We start from the raw sequence: 27,062 nt of genomic DNA, 5'->3' as shown, positions 1-27,062 counted from the left end.
ACAAGTCTCAGCTCCTGAATGTGTGTTTTTTACTTTCAAAAACCACAAGTGTTTGTTGGAAAAGTCTAAACTCCTGTCAGTGCCCCCCCACAGGCTGCAGAGTTCACTATAGCCAGAGTCTGAAGAAACATCCTGATGATTTCTCTGAACTGTCCAAGTGAAGTTTGTCCTGAGGGTGGCGTTGGAGGAAAGATCGTGGGGACATTAAAATGTAAAAAACTAATCCTCTGGAGAGCAGGAAGGACATTAGGACATTTCCTGATAATCTAATGGTTAGTTTTATTAATGCCTCACTCTTCGTGGAAAATATTTCAAGATCAACAGAAAAACATCCCTCAGGCTTTGCCGCTTGTTGGGAAATAAAAACAACAATCATCTGCAAATTTAATATTTTACTTTATTTTAAGTTTCTTACATACAGAACATGAAGGTGTTTTAATTTTTCAGAGTTTAAGGTACTTTAGTAAAATCCAAACCCAGAAACGTATAATACCAGGTCATCAACACAGACACACACAGATTCTACTTCTCGTTAATAGGTTAAAATCTACATTTCATTTGTTATAGCAGCCAACAGCTTCAGGAAACTTTTGTTTGACTGTCTGTAAGTATCATGACCGACCAGTTTGACCAGTTTCTTTAGTGACATCATTAAAGGGTTTTGCTAACTCTGAAATCCTAAATTCATCTGTTCCAATGAGCCTCAATACAAAACATTTATACACAAAACACTACCAAGGGTATGAAGGGTGTGTTGACAGGATCCCAAAAACCAATCCCTGTACCACTTATATTCCTCAGTGAAGAGTCAAAAACACAGAAACATGAAGCATGTCCCACTGTCAGCAGGTTTTCACACTGGAGAAGGGAAGTTTAATTTTCCTCCAAAGTCAGAGTTTGACATCCAGTGTCAGGTGTTGTTTCCTGTTCGTATAAAGAAGGAAAATACGTTGACTGTTTTTGTATACTCACTGCTAAAACAGTACACTGTGGGATTACTGTGTACTACATGCTGTGTACAGGATTAGCATGCAGTACATACTTTACATAGGATTAGGGCGCAGTCGGGTTTGAGAGGAGGTGATTGGGTCAGCTGGGGGATGTGAAGAACCTTCTCCCCGGCTCAACTCGACCACTGAAGAGAAAAAAACAAAACAGAGAGGGAAATGTTCAAGTCCAGTCACTGCCGTTGAGTCCACAAGTTCGAGTCCACTAACAGGAACTAAAAACGACATTTAATTTTACTGGAGGACCGTATTATCTATAAATGGGAGCTTTCCTGGAAAAAAGAAGTCATGGGCAGTGTTACAAACAGACATATTTCCCTGTGTGTTGGCTGGTTTTGTTAATTGGATTAATTGTATATGTATTGTGTGGATATTTGCACCAGTAAAGTACAATATTGCTTAACATAGGTTCTATAATGTTTGGTCATTTTCTGGCCTTGTCCTTTCGAGGGGGCAGCCATATGTCAAAATCTAGTTTTTATGACCTTGGTTTTAGGCTTAATAAATCCATGGCCCATCCGTCCAATTCTTTGTATCTCTTTCTTTTAGACTGTCCTCTATAAGCTGAGTTAGTGAGACAGCTGAATACTTTTCGGACATACTCTTAAAGAGTTGGTCTTTATGCTGCGTCTCTTTATGTCAGAAACATTTGATATGGATAAAAATGTTGATGTATTATATTTACTACTGCTACTGTTCAGTGATAGTGCTGAGTTGAGATGTAGCCTTGTAACTTGTTGATAATAGAACTGATTGTATATTTCCAGCATGTGATTGTATATTACCATCAGGTCCGGGGTGCATATACTGTATGAGCAGGACTCAGACCAGTATAAGCTATTTAAACCAGACCTCAACAGTCTCACACAGTGTTTGTCTTTGGTTGGCCAGTTAACTTGTTTCATCACAGAACAGACCACAGGTTTGAGGACCATTGGTCTTTATTAAACGTAGCAGGAGTTCTGGGTAGTGGACTGAGTGTTGGACCTGGTCTGTCGTGGTCTTACGTGTTGGTGAAAGCGCTGCCCAGGTTCCTGATCCTGCCTCTCAGAGATCCTCTGCTGGGAGTTTTGTAATAACTGTTCAGCTCTGGAGAAGTCAGTGGCTGAAACAACCTACCTGAAAAGAAAAAAAATGTTGTCAGGAATGAAAACAGGATGATAGGGTGCAGGTGTTTGTAATCCTTCCTCCTGTTCACACTGACTGAGAAGATTTCTTCAGAACACAGCTACACTGTTAGAGATGGAGGACTAAAACCACAGTTCTCCTTCCAACGGAAGAAAACTACCATCCAGAGAACCACCTACATCTGCCGCCTTATTTTGAATTAGGACACGGAGTAACCTCAGAATCATGTTTTGAAAAAAATTTATGTTGCAGCAGACAGAATATTTTATCCAGATGGTTAACAGAATCTTCCCCGGATCCTGGACAAACTTTCAGAACAAAATGAAGTGATGTTAGACCACCTTTTGGGTTCTTCAAAACTGCACTGAGAACTTGTCTTTCAGAGAGACAGATGCTCAGTGCTGTGCCTTGAATGTGATGTCAATACATGAGAGACACAAACTGGAGCCGAGTGGACTGGATGTAGTGCAGTTTCATTTAAATCACTGTTAGTACTGTTAACTGACAATACTTATAACATCTATTGACTCACCATGTCCATCTTCCTGGATGTTGGTCTTATTGGTGGAGGACGAGGACGAGATTTGATCTGTATGGAGAGTGAGGACACGTCTCCAGTAGTCTTCAGGGAGGGACAGCAGCCGACAAATAACCTGAGACAAAAGCAACAGGCTTAATGAACTGGTAAGGAAAAAGATGTGCATGATTAATCCACACAAACACTGATCAGGGTTAAAATTATTCGTCTTATTTAATGTTGTGTTACTTTCACAGAGTGTTAAAAGAAACATTTTAGCTGTTTGTTCAGATGAAAAATTCTGTCTGACGTGTTTATCTTAGGTAAAGAAGGCCTCACAATACTCATATGCAACTACTTCCAAGTGCCCACATACTGTTGGATTGGACATTTACAAAGAAGCTGACCTTTGGCTGAGTATTTGTGTCTCTCATGATGGTTGTTGGAGACGGCTCAGACATCCCATGACCTACTATAGTTGGTCCAAACACCCGGGCCAAATTATTCTGGTCCATCTGGCACTGGGGGCTCTTCATCACTCTGAAAAATCAAGAAAAATACTGAAAGTACGTACAGTATAGGTTGAACTTCTACTTACTTTCATGATGCATTTGACACTTGGACCATTTCACATTTTTTCTCTATTTAGTCAAAACAACCACAAGGAGATGCAAAACCACCAAAAAAGGGACACCGAACAACCAGATGCTGCACAGGGTATACGGGTCTGCCTTCATTAAAACCGTTTACTGGGTTTAATGTTGTGGCTGATCGGTGTGTTTTTTGCTGTGGCTCTAATTGACCTCATGTTGACTAGTGACCCACATAAATACTCAGCAGCTGGTGTGTTTGCAAATGTTTTCAGTGATCATTGTGTTGTAGTAATTAATTTATAGGAGACACAAGCACTTTGTAGAACAAGGTTTTTTACATGATTTGGTTTATTTTGATTGGGACAAAATGTACTTAATTGATGATGTAGAAATGCACGGCCAATTTCTATGATGTTTTTATTATTATTTTAGATAAAAATGCACCTTTTTTGAAAGTTTGGAAAAAAAGGGCGAGATAATCCTTTGTTTGCAACTGATCTGTCTAACATGCTGCATGAAAGGAACAATGCCTGGGCTAAAGCGAGAAAGACAGGCTCTGAGTTAGATTGGCTCCATTTTAGGCAACTGAAGAACTGAATCACAGCAAATATCAAAAATACGAAATATGAATATTATTTCCATGTAACCACTGACAGTCTTAATGACCCTAGAAAGTTGTGGAGATCAATTAAATCCTTATTTGTACACAAAAACTGTAATGACCTACCTCCCTACATTAGTAAGAGCTCAGCTACATTGTGTGATAGATTTAGTAGGAACACATTTTTAACAATCATTTGTTGCTTCTTCCAAGCTTTTCGACTCTGGCACTAGCTCTCTAACTGTAGATGTGTCAGATGTCACTGACTGTGTGACTAATGCTGAAAACTTGCAATTTCATCAGTTCTCCTTCACTGAGGTACATGAAGCTTTAGTAAAACCTGATGTAAGGACACCCTCTGATCCTGGCAATTTAGATCATTATATTTTAAAGGTTTCGGCTGATCTCATTGCTTTTTCTCTAACACACATTTATAATCCTACCATTGTTATGAAAGAGATTCGTTAGGTATGGAAATCAGCTTTTGTCACACTTTTGTTAAGAGGTGGCAATGTTTCCCCTTTGAATAATAATAGGCCTGTTTCAAATCTGTCTGTACAAGCTTTGAAACACTTGTGAGTACCCAGTTGAAAGCGCTTTTACATGCTATTGCTACTTCGTCTCAGTATCAGTCTTAAAGCAGCATAGTACTGCTGCAGCAGTACTGCAGCTGCAATGAAGGTCATGAATGGTATCATTGTAGCTTCTGGACAAGAAGCAGACCTGTGCAGGTTCCTTCCTCCACTGATTTGTCTAAAGCCTTTGCTACTGTGGATCATGCCTTGCTGAAGCAAAGGTTGCTGAACATAGGGTTGTCTGTCCAAGCAGTATGCCTGGTTTTCTAATTATGTTTCAGGTTGGACTCAGTTCAAACGGGCTTACTGCTGTTAATGGAGGCCCCCAAGTTTCTGTACTCGGCCCGCTTTTATTCTCTCCTCATATTAATAATTTGGGTGTTAATGCAGATAGAACTCATTGTTATACCGATGATACAGTTTTATATAGCCGCGCACCCCTGCTCAGAGACACTTTATAAACTGCAGTCTGTGTTTAATATCTAACGGCTCATTCAACTCAAGCTTGTGTTGAACGCTTGTATTTATTTGGAAACCAGGAAAAGGCTGGTTGCCTCCACCCTCTTACCAGTTCTTGATTACAGTGACTTGTTATACATAAACGCAGCAGCACAAAATCTTCATATGTTGGACTCTGCTTATCACCGTACATTAAGATTTGACACCAACGTAAAACCAGGAACTCATCATTGTTCTCTGTTCTCCAGAGGTGGCGTAAAATCTCTCTCTGTGCTTCGTTTGAGTAATTGGTACGTATATCTTTATTTCTAAAGTAATTCTAGGCAGACTTCCCTCATATCATTGCAAACGTATTTCACAGAGTCCATCTTCCAATCATAATCTTAGATCAACGGACAAAGGTCTGCTGTCAGTCCCAGCTACAGACAGATACGGGAACGAAAACTCTCGTTTTCTGCTCCAGACACTTGGAACAGTTTTCAGAGGGAAATGAAAGAACTTCGTATCCATGACTGAAATCGAAGCTACTGGAAACTTGGTTTACTAACGGTCTCTGTTTTAGCTCATTTTATCTTTCTTAATATTTTACAATAGTTTCTCTGTTCTTAGCTTATTTGAGCGTTTCTACAGTGGCACCTGGTTTTTAGTTTTGTTTTATTTGTGTGTCTGATGTTGTATTGTTCTGTCTGAAACTAGTACTGCTGACGTCCCGACCTGGTCCGCTTTGAAAATGAGGCTGCTAACCTCTGTGGGATTTACCTGGTTAGATAAAGGTTAAATAGAAAAAAAAAAAATAACACCACTATACCACAAACAGATGCAAAACAATGAAAAATTTGTGTAAAACAACAACTAAGGATGCAGCTGTATCATTTGTAGTAATTTTTGGGTGTCTTTCAGTCTGTGGGTCTTGCTCATACATAGGAGGGGTGGGGGGGCTTGTTACAGGTCACGAGTGACAAATTAATTTTACAGTACATGTCATATGGCAGTAGAACAGTTAAACTGACAACCCACAGAGTCAGCATGCTCTATGACATTAAAACAACTGGTAGACCAATCTGCTGGGCTGAAAACGCTTCCGTTCAGTTTGTTTCCAGAAAAAGACTGAAAGGAAGAGCTGAAGATCTTACTTGTGTAAGTGAAGCATGAGGAAAGCCAGAGTGTCTCTGTTGGCCTTTGGCAACTCTGCTATGGCTTGATAAATGATGGCTGAGCTGTTGTCTTCATCAGTCAGCTCTGAAATATAGACAGTGATGGTCAGGAGCTGATTACAGATAGGTTATAACTACACAGACACCATGAGGCTGAACCTTTCAATGTTCAGTTTATAGAGTTTGTGTTTAGTTTTTGAGGAATCAGACATTTTGTTCAAAAGCAGATTCCTCATCTTCCCCAAATAGATTTCCTTAGCCGGATGTAGGTCCAGATCATTGATACTCCGCTATGTTAAAACCCATGTCATCGATACTTAGATCATTAATATCCAGGTGATTGACACTCTGGATCATTTAAACAAACTGCTACGTTAATAACCAAGTTAGTGCTACTTTGGCTGGTTAATATTCAGGTTATTGATGCTCTTGTTTAATGATGTTGAGGTATTGATACTGTGGTGTATTGATATTGGTGTATTGATATATCCAGGTGATTGATACTCTGGCGAGTTAATATCCTGGTGATTGAAGGTTTGTTAATGTTAACTGTGGTAACTGAGGGTTACTGACACAGATGCTTTAAAATCAAGATTATTGATGCTCTGGTGTGTAAGTGGAGCAGGTCTTTTATAGGAGTATATCATTCTGTATGTTTTAAAAAATAAATGCTATCCCATAAAGCTACACATGGACTGTCAGTAGCAGATGATTCAACTATGAACAGACTTCCACCGTAGTGATCACTGTGAACACAGACAGGACAGGAAGTGAAAGTCTGCTCGCTGATTCACGTGCTCTGTTTGCGTTGACAGGACATCAGCCTGCAGACAGCTGTTAGCTGGTGTTTGCTCCCTGGCAGGGACAGACTGAATAAAGTAGAATCACACACTGTTCAGTCCCCTTCCACGGCTTCACATCTTGTAGCCACAGATAATATCTCTTCAACAAACAAAAGCTGAGCTCAGATCAGTCTGCAGAGTCTTTTTCTACTCTGTCCCTCTCATAGATGCCGCTGTCAGCTGACCATCTTCTAAGTACAACAAAACAGTAGATTTAAATGTGGACTCTTAAACATTAAATCGCTCCAATCCAAAGTTGTATTACTAAATGATCTAATGTCAGATCATCATATTGATATATTTAGTCCCACTGAAACCTGGCTGTGTCATGATGAATATGTTAGCCTAAATGAATCCACTCCCCCCAGTCATAATTAATACTCACATTCCTCGAGGCATTGGCTGCAAAGGTGGAGTCGCAACCATTTTCAACTCAAGCCCTAATAATCAACCCTAAACCTAAACTCAATTATAACTCTTTCTAAAGCCTGGTTCTAAGTCACTCACATGCATCATGGAAAACTTTAAAGCCTGTTCTATTTGTGATAGTGTACCGTGCTCCTGGCCCATACTCTGAATTTTTATCTCAAATGGCTTTGCTAAGAGTGTAAACAAACCCACTCACTGTTTTATCCACACCCTGGACCTCGTTCTGACTTATAGCATCGAAATTGAACATTTAATAGTCTTACCAAAGAATCTTCTTTTATCAGACAATTATTTAATAACTTCTGAATTCCTATTACTCGACTACACACCATTAGGCAAAAATGTCTTTGCTAGATGTCTATCTGATAGAGCTTTAGATAAATTTAAGGAAGTAATTCCATCAGCTCTTAATTCACTGCCATATCACAATATAACAGAGGACTCGCATACTAACTTTAGTTACTCCCAAATTGACCATCTTGTTGACAGTGCTGCAGGCTCAATGAGAATGACTTTCGATTCTATTGCCCCTCTAAAAAAGAAGATAATGAAACAAAGGAGGTAGCTTCATGGTTTAACTCCCAAACCTGCATTTTAAAGCAAACTACACGAAAACTTGAAAGGATATGGCGTTCTACCAATCTGGAAGAATCGCTAAGCCTGATAGTCTTTGAGATCTTTGAGAAAGCAGCCACCAATCAGTTGTGTGACATTCTACATAATAATAGTTTATTTGAGGATTTCCAGTCAGGATTTAGAGTGCATCATAGCACAGAGACCGCACTGGTGAAAGTTAGAAATTACCTTCTAATTGCATCGGACAAAGGACTTGTCTCTGTACTTGTCTGGTTAGATCTTAGTGCCACATTTGATACCATTGACCATCATATCCTATTACAGAGACTGGAACATTTATTTGGCATTAAAGGAATCGCTCTAAGCTGGTTTACGTCCTATTTATCAGATCGTTTTCAGTTTGTACACTTTAACGATAAATCCTCCATATACTCAAAAGTTAATCATGGAGTTCCACATGGTTCTGTGCTTGGACCAGTTCTATTCACCTTGTATATGCTTCCTTTAGGCAATATTATTAGGAAACACTCCATAAACTTCTATTGCTATGAAAATGATACCCAATTGTACTTGTCAATGAATTCAATGAAACCAATCAGTTACCTAAACCTCAAGCATGCCTTAAGGACGTAAAGTACTGGATGACCGGCAACTTTCTCATGTTAAACTCAGACAAAACTGAAGTTATTGTACTTGGCCCTCAACACCTCAGAAACACATTATCTAATGATATATTTAGTCTAGCTGGCATTGCACCGGCCTCCAGCACCACCTTTAAGAATCTTGGAGTTGTCTTTGATCAGGATACGTCCTTTAAATCCCATATGAAACAAACTTCAAGCTATAACGTTTTTCAACCTACGTAACATAGCAAAACTCAGACACATCCTTTCTTTAAAAGATGCAGAAGAACTAGTCCACGCTTCTGTTACTTCTAGGCTGGATTATTGCAAGTCCTTATTATCAGGTTGTCCCAACAACTCTCTAAATACTCTCCAGCTGATCCAGAATGCTGCAGCGTGAGTACTGACAGGAACTAGGAAAAGACACCATATTTCTCCCTTGTTAGCATCACTGTATTGGTTCCTTGTAAAATCCAGAATAGAATTTAAAATGCTCCTTCTCACCTACAAAGCCCTTAATGGTCAGGCACCATCATATCTTAAAAAGCTCATAGCACCTAGGACCCCAGTAGAACACTGCGCTGCCAGAACGCAGGCTGGCTTGTGGTTCCTAGAGTCTCCACAAGTACAATAGGAGGCAGAGCCTTCAGTTATCAGGCTCCTATGTTGAACCTTCTTCCAGTTTGGTTCAGAGAGGCAGACAACCCCTCTACTTTTAAGAGTAGGCGTAAAACCTTCCTTTTTGATAAAACTTATAGTCAGGTCAGGCAAGAAACAAGATTCTTAATCACTTTCCTGCAAACTTAAGTTATTTTTCTGTAACTTTAAAAATGTTACACAGTTTTTCTCCAGCAGGCGACAGCGTTTTAACAAACTGTTGTGAATTTGAAAATTTTCATACCTGAAGCCTCCATGAAGGTCCTGTGCAGTCTGAAGGTGAGCAGAGGCTCCTTCAGTTTCCTCAGAAAGTCTTTCAGAAGTCCACACAGCACGTGGACGTCGTGGACTTTACTGAGCATGAGCTGAGTTTTCCCCTGAATGAATCGATCTCTGAGCTCCTTCACCAGACGCTCTCCTCCAGGAACTCTGTACAGTCCTCTCTGCAGACAGACAGACAGGAAGGCAGTCAGGCACACAGACAGGCAGGCAGGCAGACAGGCAGGCAGGCAGGCAGGCAGGCAGGCAGACAGGCAGGCAGGCAGGCAGGCAGGCGGACAGCAGGACATCAGCAGGTTAAACCCTTCGGTTGATTCAGACTTCAAATGGATTTATAGTCGACGCAAGGATTAAACAGGAATCCCTCTGTAGGTATCTACAGTACCAGTTTGACTTACTGTTGAGGGTCATATTTCAAACGCTGCGGCTGTATGAAGCTTTATATTCCCCACGTTAACTATGTGTACTTATTCTGTCATTTAATTTATGATACAGAGTATTGTGGGCTGCACAGATGGATTCATAGAACTTAAGTTACATCAAGGTAACTTATTATTTCTCTGTGTCTGATTACTGAATAAGAGAGAGGGCTAGGGTTCAGTCATTAATACAGAGTGACCACCTATGTGTTTACGTTCAGTCGTTCATACAGAGCAACGCATCTCTGCAGTGTAATCACTTTGTCAGATGTTTGTCAGTGAAAAGGAGAAGACTACTGAGTCTTTAACTCCACCAACCTCAGAAACATGGAGGGAAAACACAAGCAGCCAGTTCCTGCTCTCTGAGTCTCCATGTGGTATCTGTCGACGCTGTAGCTCCACCGTGGAGTTACGTTTTCGAGGAGCCTAAGCGTGTAGCTGCTGTAGGCACAACGTTAACCACTAACACAGATGTATAAATCCAGCTGAAGGTTGTTTTCAAACCTGTGTTTGACACACTCTGAATCACTGAATGAGTTGGTCAGCTTGTTCAGTTTTCCTCAAGGTTAAGTTTCTTTTCACACAGAAAAAATATCAAGTGAACCAAAACACTTCACTAAAAGCCATGTGAGAACATTCTCTCATCTCATTAGTTAGATGTGTCTGAGGCGGGAGTCAGAAAGTAAAGACAGGAAGAAGCTCCTAAAGAAGCTAATATCTGGCCATATATCAAGAAATTCGTCCAGATAAGAGCTGCTATTAACTTTTGATTTTACTCCTCCACACCCCAGCATTCAAAGTGCTCCTGGCTTGAGGAGTCTGTTTAGCTCACACCTTCAGAGTATGGCTTGTAGTTGGTCAGATGGAGGTCAAATCACCTTCCCACCAAAAACTTCTGAGTTTATCTGTGACCAGACCCAGACAACTCTGAGGGGTCTGTTTGGGGTTGGTTTTGTCCAGTCACTGTGTTCAGATCTGCCAAATATAACGTATCAACCACAGTCTGATTCAACCAAACTGAAAAACAGAGAATAAAAGCCTGCAAGGACAAGCTCACCTCCTCCAGCCCCCTCCTCTCGATCTCAGTCACACACTCCATGATCAGTTTAGGCACTCTGGGATGAGTCAATGGAGCAAAACCCTCCAACGAGTCCTGAAGAGGAAAAAAATTAAACATATCTGAGTCAGGTCTCTTCACGTGTGTAGCTCAGTTAGTTTCTTTTTAATTTAATTTAATTTAATATAATTTTTTTTTTTAATCAAGCCTCATTCAGACTGGGTTTCTGTCTGTAGGAGTGATGTGGTGATTTTAACATCACCTGCTCTGCTCAGTGATTTTAACCCCCCCCCGCCATAACAATTACAGCCACAATGACCTCGTGTTTTTCTGTGAACTGGAAAGGCAAGTTTGTTTGTACACCACCTTTCAACAACAAAGCAATTTAAAGTGCTTTACATAAACAGCATTAAGAAAAAAAACACGGAACAATAAAAACACAATATAAAACACACACATTATATTATCCCTGATTTAAATGAAATGAGAGTTTGAGATGACCTGTCCCGGACCACCTGGGAGGTCTGGACTCTGGGGACAGTAAGCAGACCTGGTCTACACTATCTGAGAGGTTGGGAGGGCTATAGAGAAAGAAGCGTCTTTCTCTATAGCTGTAATATGATTCCTGCCATAGATATGGCTTACATTAGTATAGTGGGCATTTCCTGCCTTTTGCCATTTGGTTAATATCAGGTTGTTTTTGGGCAAATGGCCAATCATGGTCATCAGCGTTTTTCCCAAGAAAACTATACATTTTGTTCAGCCCCTCTTTCAGGGAGACTCTCCCCTTGGCTTCATGGCTGTCAGGTACCTATCCGTATTGTATACCATATATTTTCCTTAACCCATCACTGTTTTGTGTCTTTATTATGATCAGAGCATTTTAACAGAGCAACTTTCCACAACAAACCAACATACAGTACAGGCCGGTTGGAAACCAACATGACGACAGAAAAAAAAATCAAAGCCATCAGGAGGGGAAGACCCTGTAAAAGCTCAATACGCTGTTGTAATGTCATTTACTTTACAACAGCACTCTCTCGCAATTTTGTAGCTTATTCTTGTTTCCATTTAGTCAAAATGTTCCATTAAAAGTTGCTTATTCAGCTTTGATCAGCTCCAGTTTGCAGTGTAGCCATGGATGTACAGACAATTATCACCAGATCACTTTGATACAGAAAGAAACTTAAAAACATGTTGATTCTCAGTCAAGTTCTGCAGCCTCTCTTTTCTCTGATGTCTATGTAGATTTATGGAGGCTTATTCTGGAGATGATGATATCCTCAGGAAGTGGAAGTCACAAAGTATAGAATTAATTTCCCGCCACTCCCTGTAACGTTAATCCTGTCTGAATGGGGCTTAATTATATTTATAACTATATAACTGAGGTACCATCTGAGCTGTACTTCCTGCCGTGGTGGCCGAGCAGCTGTTCATGGCTTTCTGTTTGCACTCTGGATGAGCGACCATGCGACAGTTTCTGCACTTCACTGCCATCTTCCCAAAACGGATCCTCTTACCACATGGTAAGCACGTCTCCGGCCGGATCACCTGGAGGGAGGCAGATAAATTACACTGACAGAACGGATGTCACAGCCCCTTCTGCGATCTTAATGTGAACCTAATGTGAATGTCTCTCAATGAGATCGTACCGTTTTAGAAAGAAAAACATGTTTCTGGGTTTTCTCGGCTTTGCAGGGGTGAGCTGCTCTGACTGCAGCACTCTGCTCTATCTTAGCTTCAGTTTCTGGCTCGGCCACCGGCTCTTCAGAGGGAAACCACACTGAGGTTTGGTCTGAGGAACAACACCATCATGGTTTTTATAGACTGTCACATAACAACATGTCAGTGATTTTTGTTTTCTTCACTTTCAGCATGTCTCCAAAGTAACAGCAGCCCTCTCTTTGTAGATGAGAAAGGAAACAGTAACATTAACTTCAACGGTCCACCTCTATCAAAATTTGTCAGACATTTTGGTGTCAGGTGTCAGTTACATAAAAGGTTACTTAACAGTAAAAGTTCAAATAAATTGGCAGATCAGATGGGACATGAATCTTAACATGTGGGGGTTTTTATTCAGTAGTCTTGCAGGATGCATGTGGCCCCTGGGCAGCTAGGTTTAGACCCCTGGTGTACAGTATGAAAAAAGATTCCGTAGGGAGTTTTCTCATCTACAAACAAAAGTTATGTTTACATTCAGTGTCACTCACCAAAACATATCATGTGTATCTTTGAGCTCTTTTAAGGATATGAATGTTTCCTCCCACCTGAAACAGTTTCAAAGCTGACTTTTCTTAAATGATTTTTCTTTGAAACATGCATTGTTTATACAAATGTTTACGCACTGCAGTTTTCTTCCCGCACAACTTGGACACATAATTCATTAACATGGCCTCAATTTCCAATGCTACGCTGTGACATACCATCACACCAAGCCCTTGTACACTTTGCCATCATCCAATCTGACAGACTGCTTAAATTATATCAGTGCTTGGATAACCTGAATTACTTCAGATTTAACCAGGATACATCTGAAGCTATCCTCATTGCCTCCCCAGCCACACTTGTCAAAGTCTCCAAATCTAAATTTGGCCACCTCTGGGTTTCTTAACCCTCTGTTGCTGAGGACAAAAATCTTGTTGTAATTCTAGACTCTACAGTCTGTCTTGACACGCATATCAAAAACATTACCAAAACAGCCTTCTTCCATCTGAAGAGCATTTCCAGATTAGGCCCCTCGCTTTCCAAATCTGTTGCAGAGACTCTCATCCACGCCTTTATTACACCCTGACTTCATTATCGTAATTCCGTTCTCCTTAGTGTACCCACTTGGGAGTTAAATAGACCACGGTATGTCCAGAACTCAGCTGCAAGAGTTCTCTGCCACACACGGTCCTGAGAGCACATCACCCCTACCCTTCAGTAATTGTACTTGCTCCCAGTCAAATACAGTGTTCATTTTTAAGTACTTGTCCTAGTTTACAAATCTCTCCATGGTTTGGCACCTACCTATTTATCCAGTCCTCTCCGTCCCTTCACGCCTACTCGATCTCTATATTCCTCTGATGCCCATCTACTCTCCTCTCCCACCTCCAGGGTCCAAACCAAGGGTGACAAGGCCTTCAATTTACCTGGCCCTAACCTCTGGAATGCTCTACCTCAGGGTCTGCGCCAGTGCACATCTGTTTCTTCTTATAAATTGCAAGTAAAAACTCACCTGTTTAGATTGGCCTTTCCTTGTGCTTTGTGAAATTTATACTATGAATTTTATTCTTTTATTTATATATAATTCATTGTTGCTGCTGTTTTTATTCTTGGTTTATGTATTGAATGTCTTATTGGATTTGTAAAGTTTCCTTGGGTGTCTTGAAAGGCTTTTACAAACAAAATGTATTGTATACGTTTATACCTTGGCGCATTATCACCACCTGTAGATCAGTGGAATTGTATGAAAACACTGGCAGGAATGTGTAGCATGTCGCCCCTGTGCACGTGTGTCCTCGTGCCCATGTGCAAGACAAACAAAACAGGGACCCAGTTGTAGAAAACCTACTCCACAGTGCTACTAGATTTCAAAAACACCACAGGGAACCTTTAATCTTCCATTTCCTTGCTCTGCCTGTCTTGTATTTTGTGGTTCTGTGTTTGTTTGTATTAGTACCTAGAAATATTGTAGAATAGTGTTTTACACTTAAGATATGCTTTTAACAGAAGGTGCTAAAAGCACTTACAAGTACTTGAAATTTTCTTAATCTTATTTTTTCACTCTTAATCCTATTAACTTGTCCCATAGTTTTGGAGCAACCTTGAGAAAACCCCCATCGAATCGGTGGCCACACGGTGGACGAGTGTGCTGTGACCTTCAGTCGTGAACCGACAGACGGTTTTCACACAAAACTTGTGTTTTTTATACTGTGATTTTTTTAAGGATCAATATAAAATAGGGACACCTCTGCCTTTCTCGTTCAATACCTTAAAAACTAAATACTAGACATCAAACTTTGTGTACAGGGTCCCTTTAATTTTACACCGAGGATTGCAACACATTGTCCCAGTAGCGCCATCAGGTGGCCAGCGCAGTATACTGACAGTGCATCAGATACCACCTCTAAATTGTGAGCAACCTCGTAGCACTGTTAAATCTACCGTAACTGTCTAGTTGTTATTGCTCCGCATGCTTATAAATGATTTCAGTAACTTCTACTCTTTTCTTAGGGGGATGGTGTAACATCTGTGGACTACATCATGGACTACACATGAAAAACAGCCTTTGGGCAAACACATTTACTAATGAGCTTATTAATGAGCACACCGTGTTAAATAAACCAATAAATCAGTAGATACATTTTGCATCAGTAGCAGTGATTAGCCGAGTTTATAGTAAACTGACCTCTGGCGGTCAAAACACTTCTGAATATTATTCTACTGATTTAAAAAAAACAGAAAAACACAGAAAGAAAATTCTTCTGCAGAGCTTCTGTGTAAAAGAAGTGATGTTTTAATTGATGATTAGCAGACATACAAAACTACTGATCCCTAATCAGAGCAGTTTTATTTGAATAGTTATTGATGTAGACATAATTAAACAGTTCTAATCTCACCTCCTCCTCCTCCTCCCACTGAAACAGCACACTCCTGGGTGAAGGTCCGGACTGGGTTTTCGGGGGTCTCCTGTCTGATTCCCACCACCATGCGGATCTGACTTCCAGTCTCAGGAGTCATCACTGACGCCTTAACTATCGTCTCAACCTCCTGAGTCACACACAAACTCAACTTTAGACCTCTACTGCTTCAGCTTTTAAAATAGAAACCACAGAATAATGAGGTTCTCCACATGTCCTGGATCAGCCGTTTTAAATGTTAAAACCTCAGTTTTCTACAAACTACCTACAAACAAGTTGCTGCTTTTTTGTGGTCCTTTCTGCCATCAGTTTTGTCTTTAGTACGTGAAAAGCATGCTGAGTTGGGTTGAAGTTAGGTTACTGACTTTGCCATAGCAGAATATTCCATTTCTTTGCCTTGAGAAGCTCTTAGGTTGCTTTCACAGTATTGTTTTAGAGCAGGTCTTCAACTAACCGGAAGGTCGGTGTTTCAATCCCTTGCTCATTCATTCAACATGTCGAAGTGTCCTTGGGCAAGATACTTAACGTGAACCCCTGATGGCTGTGCTGTCAGTATGTGTGAGTGTGTCTGCAAATGGGTGAATTTGGCATGTAGTACTTTGAGTGGTCGATAAGACTAGAAAAGAGCAATATAATTGCGGTCCATTTACTATGTGTAGTCAGAGGAAACCGATTACAGCAATTTCAGTGACAATATCAACCTGACACGATATTGGGGACAAAAATAGAATTCAGAAAAATGAATATCACATCAAGCGTCTGATGATGTTCCTAACAGTAACTTCATCGATCTGTTCACCTTCTCCACAGTTTTTCTCTCGAGCAGCTCTGCAGACACATTATTGCCTCTCCCTCGCTTCACAACCGGAATGCCAACACCTGGTCCCATCGATGAGCGCTGCAGGGGACCAGAGCCAATAGAGCATTAGAGCGTCCAAACAACAGAACGTCAGAACAGAACAGAAGTGAATTTATGTAGCGCTTACAAATATATAGCATTACTTTATAATTATTAAGTGTTTTACAAAGGAAGGTCATACAAGCTAAAATGGTGACAAGTTTAGATCAAATAGTAAGAACAAAGGACCAAAATGACAATACCAAATACACATCCAGTTAGGTACAGAAGTATATGGACAAAATCTTCATAATTTTGCCTCTGTGCATCAGCACAATCTATTTGAAACTAAGCCATCAAGATACGATGGAAGTGTAGATTTTCAGCTTTAATTCAAGGGGGTTAACAAATATATCACATCCACCGTTTAGGAATTACAGCAATTTTTATACATAACTTTCAGAGGCTCAAAAGTAATTGGACAAACCAACATAATTGTAAATATAATGATATGGATGAAAATCCTTTACAGTCAATGAATGTAGCATGCTCAATCGGGTAGAGATCAGGTGACTGAGTATCCATTGAAGAATATTTAATTTCTTTGCCTTGAGAAGCTCTTGTGTTGCTTTCGCAGTATGTTCTGGGTCATTATTCATCACCACTGTGAAGCACCGTCCTATCAGTTTACAGCATTTGGCTGAATCTTAGTTACAACTCTGCCTCATTTAGCCATAATGGAGATGTCATAAAGGTAGTTTATTTTCACAATGTCAAATGTCCTCTCCCCGACACCTTTTGCACTCATGCAGTCCCATATCAGCACACTCCCACCTCCATGTTTCACGGTCAGCACTATGCAGTCACTGTGGTGGTCCTGGTCAGGTCCATGCCAAACCTGCTGGACCCCATCTGATCCAAACAGTTTTATTGTGTTTCCATTCTTCAGGCTTCTTTTCATGTTATTTGGTAAAGTTTGATCTTACAGCTTTCTGCAAATTTGTGAGCAATGATTTTCTTCTTGGGCCTTATGCAGTGTTCTTCACACTGTCTGATCAGCCACTGAAACACCAGGTTACACAGATAATCCTTGTTCCAAGTCAGAAGCACTTACCCATCTGTTCATCCACTACAACGTTCAAAACGGGGAACTGTGTGTGGCATCATTTTTTTAGGACGACCACTGCTCGTTTCGGTTATAGGTAGAATGGCTCATCCTATACCTCGTAACCACTGCTGCAGCTGTGTTTCAGCTTATGTTCAGTAGCCTACTGATGCTCTTGTACCATCTCCATCTTTATGAAGTCTAACAATCTGGTTTCTTACTTGTTAAGGCAATTACTTACCATGTGGAGCCATATTGCATTAGACACAACCCAGGCCAAAACTGAGAAAGCTGTGGTGTTCACAGATTGTTTTACAACCTTGTTCATGCAATTAGCTCTAACTGGAAATCACAGGTGAGATCACTTTTGTTGCACTGAGATGGTACTTTGAGGCCTGTGTTTTCAATATAGTCTATCTAACCTGTTTGTAGGCTGTAAGTAGATGTTAAATCACTTCATAGCTGTCCCAGAAATGCCAACCGTTTGTCTGCAGTCCTTAAAAGATCTTTTGTTCCTTTCAAAAAGTGCAGTCTCGGTGTTGTGATACTGTCTAAAACCTGACAGAAACTCTTCATATAGAAACTGGTCTATAGTTACTGAAGTTAGATGGATCAAGTCCAGATATTTTTTTTGAGAAGGGATGAACATTACGACTAAACACAAGACCTTGAGTTAGTATTTGTTTGAAATGCAACAGATAAAAATAAAATTTTGCCTAAACAAACAACAAGCATGCAGAGAAATATAAAAATGTAAGAGATGTTTTGGTCTCACTTACCCTCTTCTCTCTGGCTCGAGATCTCAGAGGTTTAATCACAGTTGTGTCCAGATCCTAAGACAATATAAAAACACAAACTTTATATACTAACTGCATCAGGTTGCTTTTCTAACAGATAACAGGGTTTTCAATGTTTGTGAGAGTTTACAACAAAAACTTAATATACCATCAGGATTTAATTATTTTTCTTTCCTTTCCAGCAGAATTGTCCACTAACAAGGAAGAAAGTTCAAATGTTTTATTTAAAAGGAAATACAACATAAAAGACTGGTCCATGTATTTTCTTGTCCTAATATTTTTGGTCTTATAGAAAGCACTTTGAGTTGCCTTGTTGTTAAAAAAGGTGTTACAGTAGATAAACTTTTCTTGCCAACTGCAGCAGGTTTCAATTGTCTGCAAGTTGCTTTTAACAGAAATGAAATCAATGACTGGCTGGAAGGAAAGAAAAACAAGTAAAAACCGATGGATGATGAGAACGAAACTATAAAAATTTCAAACTAGCAGACTGGTCCTTTACCACAGTATATCCTGTTCTCTGTGCTACAGGTTAGTAAAATCCTGTTCAGGTTAATGTTCGTACCATGTCATCATCTGTCCGATCGTAGCTGATATCAGAGTGAGACAGGAAAGATGACTCATCAATCACAGACAGCCTGAAGGAACACACGGACAAAGATGTTTACTACGACCATTTGCAGGTTGAATCAAATATTACTGCTGCTGATCCCACAGAGAATCACCTAAACACCTGACACTCTCTTTTTACCTTTTTTTTTTTCTCTATTTTCCCTGTTGTGTTTTTATGATTTTATCCAAAATGATAGATTCTCATACTTTAACCAATTAGAATTCTGTAAAGAACCTCTAAAACCTACTGAGTAAACCTGGAGAACATCCAAAAACTGGAACAACCTCAGTCAGCCCCCCATCCTCCTCAACAACCTCTGAAACTCCTGAATTAGTCAATTCCAGACTCTAGATCGGGCTCCTCACACTTGGCTACAGATACTGCAGTCTGTAGAAAGGTTGGTTTATTCAGTTTGGGAAATGGACTCATTACTGTGGTTAACTGTTTTATGGTGGACTGAGACCTGTTCTCTGCACTTCACCTGAAGCTCGTAACAGACTTCACTCTTCAAACGTACTCAACTGTCTGGAAAAAAAGAGTCTCAGGTCCTGGCTCTTTCTAATCAGCCCGAGTGTGGAAACTCACTGAATCTGAATGTAGTGGCTATGAGCCTTAACTTAAAGTCCCAGATGTTAGTAACTGGTGTCTGAACCATAACTCAGTAACATAGACACAGTCCAAATGTTCCTTTTTCAGCTTTATGTTGTGTATTTACTCTTAAGCATACAAGGATATTCAAATGTCCATGCTAGAATCCTTTACATTAATCCATACTTTACTCCATAAAGCCAACATTTTCACTAAAAACTAAAACTGTTTCAACACCTAATTCAAATTTTACCTCTAGCCTATACATCCTACCACATAACAAGGGTAACACACTATGGACAAACTGGTCAACTACATTATATTAACTTTTCCTAAAGAGCCACTCAACACCGATTTTAGTTCGAACACAACACCTTGACAAAATCAAGAAATGCACCCCCCCCCCCGGTAAACTGTTGTGTTTCAGATGTTTTAATGTTTAGATACAACGTCTGACTGTCACCTAGATCTCAAAAAAACGTAGTTACTGTACATATGTCTTGTTTTATCGTCCATACTGGCCAGTAAAAGCTTGCGTTTCACTCGTACGAACCAAACATCTATTTTACTGGCAAAAACTGAAAGCAAAGCTTGTGTTTGGAGGCTAGAGGACAGATTTAGTGTATTTTCTCCGGAAAAAGGAAAATACCCTCTATTGTAATGAACACTATAAAATGGGACCAGGATCAATAGATAAAGTGACTGTACATTAAATTTACTAAACAAAAATAAGTGGATTTAGTGTGAATTTGCTCTTTAAGGAAATGGCTCCTACACTGTATGTTCCTCAGTGGTCCAAACAGCTTCATGTCACTTTAATCTTTGTTTTAACCCTTTAGTGAACTTCCCGTTTGCTGCTCCTGTGCAGAGTCACATTTCCTCCTTTGTGCTCAAACGTAGCTAAAAGAGATTTCTGTTCGTCGTTCAGACAGGCGCTAGATTTACTGTCATGGACCAGGATGTCACACATGAGCTGCATCTGCCTCTGCTGAAAACATTAGAAACAAGACAGTGTTAAAGTGCTGTTAGCACGGGCTGCAGAGTTCATGATAGACAACATCCTGAGGATTTCTCTGTTCTTAGTCTGAACATGTGAACTTTGTCCTGAGGGGGGCGTTAGGAAACATCACTGAGTCATTCAAATGTAACGACTTCATCCTCTGTTCCTTCCCCATCTTCTTCTGTCCTTCCTCCTCCTCTGGATGTACACCATGAATCATCCTCTCTACAAGAACACTATTACTTTTCATGTTGAACTCAATCTAACTGCTTCTTCTCTTCATGTTGGACTCACCAGGTACTGGTAGTCGGCTTCGATCTTGTAACGTTTCTTCATCTCCACATCCAGCTGGTTTCGAGCGTGTTTCAGTTTGACCTCCAGAGCAGCTTTGGCCACATCAGACTTCACCAGCAGCTCTTTGTACTTCTTTAGCTCCAGCTCAGCGTGCATCCATCTCTTCCTGACCGCCTCAAAGTTTCTCACCACTTCAACAAACTCTGAAAGGTCGGACGAAAAATTTTTGAAAAATCACCGTATACAGCCTGAAAGTTGAGACATGCAGAGAATTTGGACTAAAGAAACACGAGACAGAGTGTTAAGGAAAAGTCTTAAAGTCAGTCCAGGTTTATGATACATTATTGTGGATTTAAATGAATTAAAAAAAACTTTTTTGATCTGTGATCTAAAGTGTATCTGAGGTTCTTCCACATGTGGCCTGAGGTCTGTTTCATGGAGCAGATTAGCAGTTAAACCAGGTTTGTTTCAGTATGTCAAGCTTATTTTCTCTGTTTAAATAAATATGAAATCTCTTACCATATGATTTTTAACTGTACTACAATTTGAGTCATAGTAAGAAAGACTTCTTTGTTTTTTCTCTTTTCATTATTTTACTGTTGTTTTTCTTGGTCTTTATATCCTGTGTGAAACATGAATTTTTCTTTTTTAACGTGCTGAAATTTCAAACACAAGACGCAAACATGACATTTGAATAACTTGTTAAGTACGAAACAGCTTGAAAGGGGATTTAGTTCACAGCAAGAAAATAAAATAATTTGTGTTTTATCGAAATTTAATTTAGAACTTCAGCCAGTAAAGAGGAACCTTCCTAACTCAGTGTTTCAGTCTGATACCTGTCCAATCTGTAAACTAACCTGACCTGGACCAGGTGAGTCCGGAGGATCGGTTTCCATGGTAACTGTGGTCAGACTGATTTAAAACTCCTTTATGAAAGTGAATATACTGAAATAAGCCTTGTTTAACTGGTAGTCTGCTTTATGGAACATGTTGAAATGAAACACTCAAACATCAGCATTGCTTGTTTGTTTTGTACAGTAGATAAAGTAGAGATGGTGTGTAAACTGCTCCTGGTTCAGTTTGTTTTGTCAGCAAAGAGATCGGGTTTTGTTTTAATGAACCAGACTGACCGAGTTCAGTGTTGAGAGTGTTCTCCTCCAAGTTGATCCTCTGAAGACAAAGAGCCAGCAGCTCCTCCACGATGATCCGAGACTCCCCCATGACTGCTCAGTCTGAGGTCCCATTAATACACAGTGATCACATAAATAGGAGTTATTATCGAACAGAAAATTTATTTTTAAACAGTCCTTATAGCAGGTAAGAAATATTTCAAATTGGGCTTTGGAGACTGGAGTTGGGAAGTCAGCCTATGTTCTCCTCAGTGTACAAGCTCGGGAAGTGTGGGAGCCGGTAAATAACTTTTAATCCCACTTTTTACTAATTCTTCATCATTTCATTATGACATTTTTCATTATGACATTTTTCATTGAAAAAAGCAGTGAAATCCTCTTATGTTTTCACAAACATAATAAAGGTTACTGAAATCTGACTCCGTGTTGTAAACACTTACTTCAGTCTACTTGTTAATCAAGTCCAGGTTTGACAGGTGTAAATGTGGTGGTTCGTTGTGTTACTTTCATAAGTTTTCACAGATCTGAGAGCGGATTTCAGTCAGCGTTCAGACCGTGAATGGGATTTACGACAGTACCTGGTTCAAACAAACTTGACTTGGAAAGTTTGCACCTGCAACGCGCGCGGCTCCGACTCTCAGCCCCCCCGACGGTCACATGTCCTGGCAGGTAACTGAAACGACAGCGCTCGTGTGTCAGCTCACGCTGCTCACGCTGAATCAAAGTTTAAATTCCCGGCAGGTTGTAGTGACGCTGCAGCTCCGACTCTTCTTCTTCTTCGTGCTTATTGGCGGATCACGAACCAACTTTAAAGGTGCATACCGCCAACTACTGTGTCAGAGTGTGTAGAATCGTGGATCATCTGATTGGTCTACAAAAAAAAAAATCCCAACCTTAAAATAATAATATATAGAATATAATAATAATAATAATACAACCTACCAGCCACCTCCTAATTTCCCTGAAATCCTGTCCTGTGCTTTAAACTCCATTCCTGCCCTGTCTCATGTACTTTATTTCTTGAAGTCGCTCTCTCTGAACTATATTTACTACAATGCATGATAATGTGTTTTATATCTTCGAGAGTGTTACACCACTGACAGATTTGTTTGACCTTTCCCCATTATACATGACGTGGGTCGAACACCCGCATGCCCGAGCCTTAATCGTGTTATAGTTACTATAGCACGATTATAGTTATACTTCTTCAAACTGTTTAACATGAACTGCCTTCTGTATATTATAACAATGCCTCCCTTTATTGTCTGTATCCCGTTCCTTCTGCCAGGCATTAATTATGGCTGTTGTCATTAATGATTAGAATCTACCTACCAGAAGCTACTTTTATCACTGTGTTGTCATATACTTTAAGAGCCTTCTCTGCCAATTTATTTGCTTCTTCATTATCTTTAACACCCATATGAGCAGGGACTGAGCAGAACTGCACTTCTCTGACCATTTTTGTAATCTTAAAAGCATAATGTGAGTCTCTATCCTGAGATCTTCTCTGACCGTTTGCCATGATGACACACCTATGAGAGCTGCTGCTGAATCTGAGCAATTGACTGTTTTTAATGGCTGTGCTTGCTCTGTCCACTGGAAGCCAAAAGTGATTGCAATGCTTTCTACCGACAATTTATGGGTCAGTCTGTGATATATATTGTCATAAAATCCCACTCCCACATGCTCATCATCCGGATTCTTTGAACCATCTGTATATATTATCAAAAATCCATAGAGTTTTCTTTGAACACAATCTTTAACAAAATTATGAATGTTGTATGTTACTGACCAGTTTTTCTTTTCTTCTAGAAGCTGGAGATTAACATATGGGTCTGGAAGAATCCATGGAGGAACATTATTTAAAACAACAGATAGACTGTAGTTTAACCCCTTCATACCTATCTTTGATACAATCTTACCTAAATTACATGCAAAACCTCTGTCATTAACCTTAGTAAACTCCCAGCATTCACTTAAAACCTCAGTCCACATCCTTTTAGTGGAACCCAATACGCACCTGATATTTCTCTCGTCTAAGATGTAATGGCAACTCACCAGCCTCTAAAACGGAGCATTCATTAGAGTTGTTCTAATTGCCCCTAAACATAATCCTGTCTGCTCTGTTCTGAACCCTGTCCAATCTTTGTAAAATAGTTTTACATGCTTTTCCATATACCATACTTCAATGGTCAATAGTGGATCTTATCTGTGCGTGGCATAGGCCTATACTTAACAGTGATAGTTTATCAGCCCCCGAGTCATAACCACATATGGTGACGAATTAAAGGAGAACAACAGTGCCCCCATCCATAGGGCACAAGGGGTCACTGAATGGTTTGATGACTATGAAAATGATGTGATCATGTGCTATGTCCTTCACAGTCACCAGATCTCAGCCCAACTGAACACCTATGGGAGATTTTGGACAGCGCTCTCCACCACCGTCATGAAAACACCAAATGAGGGAGTATCCTTTGGAGGAATGGTGTCATCCCTCCAGCAGAGTTGCAGAGACTTGGAGAATCAATGCCAAGGACATAAACAACATATAGCATGATTTAGAAACTGAATTCTTGAAACCACAGTTACATTACATAAGTTGAGGCAACTTACGGTTCATTGTTTCGTCCAAGGACACATTGGCATATGGCCAAGAGAAGATGGGAATCGAACCACCAACCCTGCGTTTTTGTGGACAACCTGCTCTACCACATGAGCCATAGCCACCCCTTATACATACAGTATTTCTCTATTTACATCACTAAATATATATCCTAATCATAATATTGAAAAGAATAGGACTAATTACACTTGCTTGAGGAATTCCATTTTCTTTTTTAAACTCACTAGACACATCTGATTTCACTTTAACCCTGAAAGTACGATGTGATTAAAAAAAAATCCAATATCAAGCTATACATCTTTCCTCTAGTCCCAAGTTGACTCATTTTAATTAGTAGCCCTTCTTTACACAGAGTCATGTGTCTTTTCAATATCTAAGTATACAACTGTTATTGCTGTTATTAGCCTCCACATTTATACTTCCTAATTCTGCACAGTTAAAAGCACCATATACTGTGAGAATTACCTTTTCTGACAATGCTTTTATATTTAAGGAGCATAAAACTGAGAACTGATCACTACCAATTGAGGAGTTGTCAATGACAACAAGTCACAAATGGAAATTTATGGGTAATGCACAATATTGAAAAAATACATACTGCATGAGACTAAACAGGCAGTTTTCATTCTACCAACACAAAACCTCAGTAAAAGATTCACAAATACTGGGTAATATATACAGTAATATACCGAGTAAAGATCCTGAGTAAATATACTGGATAATATACTGGGTAATATACTGGGTAATATACTGAGTAAATACAGTGCGGGGAAATAAGTATATGCAGTTATGTTTAATAAAGTGGAATAACGCAGGTAAAAAGGTATTGAAAACACTAAATGAAATGTATTTAATTCTTGGTGGAGAACCCTTTGTTTGTAAAGACAGCTTCAAGATGCTTCCTTTATGAAGAAGCCAATCTCTCACAGGGCTCAGGTGGGATTTTGTCCTTTACTTCTTGAAGATTCCGTGGGGCCTTCTTGTGAATTTTGATCGTCAATTCCTTCCACAAATGTTCTATTGGGTTTAAAGTCTGGTGATGGACTGAGCCACCTGTGTCATATCTTCATCATCCTGGTAGATGGCAAGAGATTAATTGTTATTATTAATTGGGGTGGCTGTGGCTCAGGAGGTAAAGTTGGTCGTCCACTAACTGGGTAGTTGGTTGTTTGATCCCCGGCTCCTCCAGTCCGCATATTGAAGTGTTGCTGGGCAAGATAGTCAACCCCAAATTGCGTCCAACGTATCATCTGTGTGTGTGTGTGTGTGTGTGTGTGTGTATGTGTATGTGTACACAGCACTTTTTGTATAGAAAGTGCTGTATGAATGTGTGTGTGTGAATGGGTGAATGTGGCAGTAGTGTAAAGTGCTTTGAAAGGTCAATAAGACTAGAAAATTCACTATAGAAGTGCATTCCATTTATCATTAATCTCAAGAATTTGCAGGTGCATGGCTCCATTCATTTTCCCTTCAAAAACATGGATTCTATCATTACCATGAGAGGGGAAACAGCTCCAAACCATGATTCCTCTTCTTCCAAGCTTCATTGTTGTGATGGTATTTTTAGGTGTATGGTATCATTGCCAAAAGGTTTGATTTTTTGTCTCGTCTGACCAGACTACACTCCCCGTGTAATTCAAAGGCTTTTCCAAATGTTTTGTAAGAAACTTAAAATGAGCTTGTACATGCCATTTCTTCAATAATGGAGTCTTCCGGTGTGAGCATGCATGTAAGGCGTTGCGGGTGGAGTGGATTGTCTATTTTTTTCCCTGTGACAACTGTACCTGCTGCCTCCAAGTCTTTCTGGAGCTCTTTTTAAGTGGTCCTTGGCTCTTGGGCTACTCTTCTGACTAACCTTCAGACTCCCTGGTCAGAAATCTTGTGAGGAGCTCCTGTGCATGACTGGTTGTTTGTGTCTATGTGTCAACCCTGTGATAGACTGGCAACCTATACAAGGAGTACCCTGCCTCTCACCCACTGAAAGCTGGGATTGCCACCCCCCCGCGACCCTCACAGGATAAGCGGTGTAGCTAATAGATGGATGGACATGCTGAGTAAATATACTGTGTATTATACTAAGTAATATATTGGGTAAATATAAACGGTGCAGCAAATCATAGAGGGTCCCACGCCGATAGGGGCATGTCATGTGGGGGTGTGTTCAGAGCTACTATACAGGGCCAGATCTGAGTGTGATACTAGTGAAACATACAAAGAAGTCTCCATAATGTTTTGGTTAGCCGTGCTGCCAGCATAAACACGAGAAGAAAATACTAAGTAGAAATTGTGACCTGGAGACGATAAACGCCATGTGACTGAACAGCTATGCGTGTCTTTTATGCTCCTTCATGGCAGGGCTGTAGAACTCTGGAGAGTTCATCACAGAGGTAATGAGTGTCTCCTCCATGTCCACAGATTGTATTAAACAGCAGATTCATGCTAAACAAGATTCTTCTCCCTATGGTCTGATCATCTGCTTACGTGATTTGATGTTGCAGCACCTTGCCTTGTGACGTAACGTTGCGCTGCAGAAAAA

The 27,062-nt window shown here is 40.1% G+C and overlaps 1 protein-coding gene across 6 annotated transcripts; it reads right to left on the bottom strand.

Moving 5' to 3' along the window:
- Positions 1 to 377: 377 nt before the first annotated feature.
- Positions 378 to 22,668, bottom strand: si:ch1073-416j23.1 (rac GTPase-activating protein 1). Of its 6 annotated transcripts, none has more exons than XM_040134301.1 (18): positions 22,479 to 22,668; positions 21,901 to 22,002; positions 20,771 to 20,973; positions 20,325 to 20,464; positions 18,841 to 18,913; positions 18,261 to 18,314; positions 16,338 to 16,436; positions 15,518 to 15,668; positions 12,569 to 12,711; positions 12,309 to 12,467; positions 10,917 to 11,012; positions 9,406 to 9,604; positions 6,014 to 6,119; positions 3,060 to 3,192; positions 2,668 to 2,788; positions 2,015 to 2,126; positions 1,043 to 1,135; positions 378 to 924 (listed from the first exon to the last, which is right to left on the bottom strand). In XM_040134301.1, exons 2-17 carry the CDS (start codon positions 21,989 to 21,991, stop codon positions 1,090 to 1,092), a joined length of 1,926 nt encoding a protein of 641 aa, XP_039990235.1. In that variant the 5' UTR covers positions 21,992 to 22,002; positions 22,479 to 22,668; the 3' UTR covers positions 378 to 924; positions 1,043 to 1,089. The 6 variants fall into 6 exon arrangements, 5 of the variants coding, with proteins under 5 accessions (XP_039990235.1, XP_039990236.1, XP_039990232.1 ...); XM_040134302.1 differs by having other exon boundaries at positions 12,569 to 12,713; positions 15,517 to 15,668; positions 20,325 to 20,461; XM_040134298.1 differs by having other exon boundaries at positions 12,569 to 12,713; positions 15,517 to 15,668; positions 22,514 to 22,668.
- Between the last annotated feature and the right edge of the window lie 4,394 nt (positions 22,669 to 27,062).

The sequence above is a fragment of the Xiphias gladius genome, chromosome 9, assembly GCF_016859285.1.
Source record: "Xiphias gladius isolate SHS-SW01 ecotype Sanya breed wild chromosome 9, ASM1685928v1, whole genome shotgun sequence".
NCBI classification, from domain to species: domain Eukaryota; kingdom Metazoa; phylum Chordata; class Actinopteri; order Istiophoriformes; family Xiphiidae; genus Xiphias; species Xiphias gladius.
This window is presented reverse-complemented; position numbering and strand designations above follow the sequence as displayed.

Excerpts from the sequence above, each read along its gene's own strand:
- si:ch1073-416j23.1 (XM_040134298.1), bottom strand. The coding sequence starts at position 21,991 with ATGGGGGAGTCTCGGATCATCGTGGAGGAGCTGCTGGCTCTTTGTCTT. Across the intron at positions 15,669-16,337 it reads AGAGAAAAACTGTGGAGAAG|GAGGTTGAGACGATAGTTAA; the intron begins GTGAACAGATCG and ends TGTGTGACTCAG. Across the intron at positions 9,605-10,916 it reads AGAGGAGGGGGCTGGAGGAG|AGAGGACTGTACAGAGTTCC; the intron begins GTGAGCTTGTCC and ends GTCTGTCTGCAG.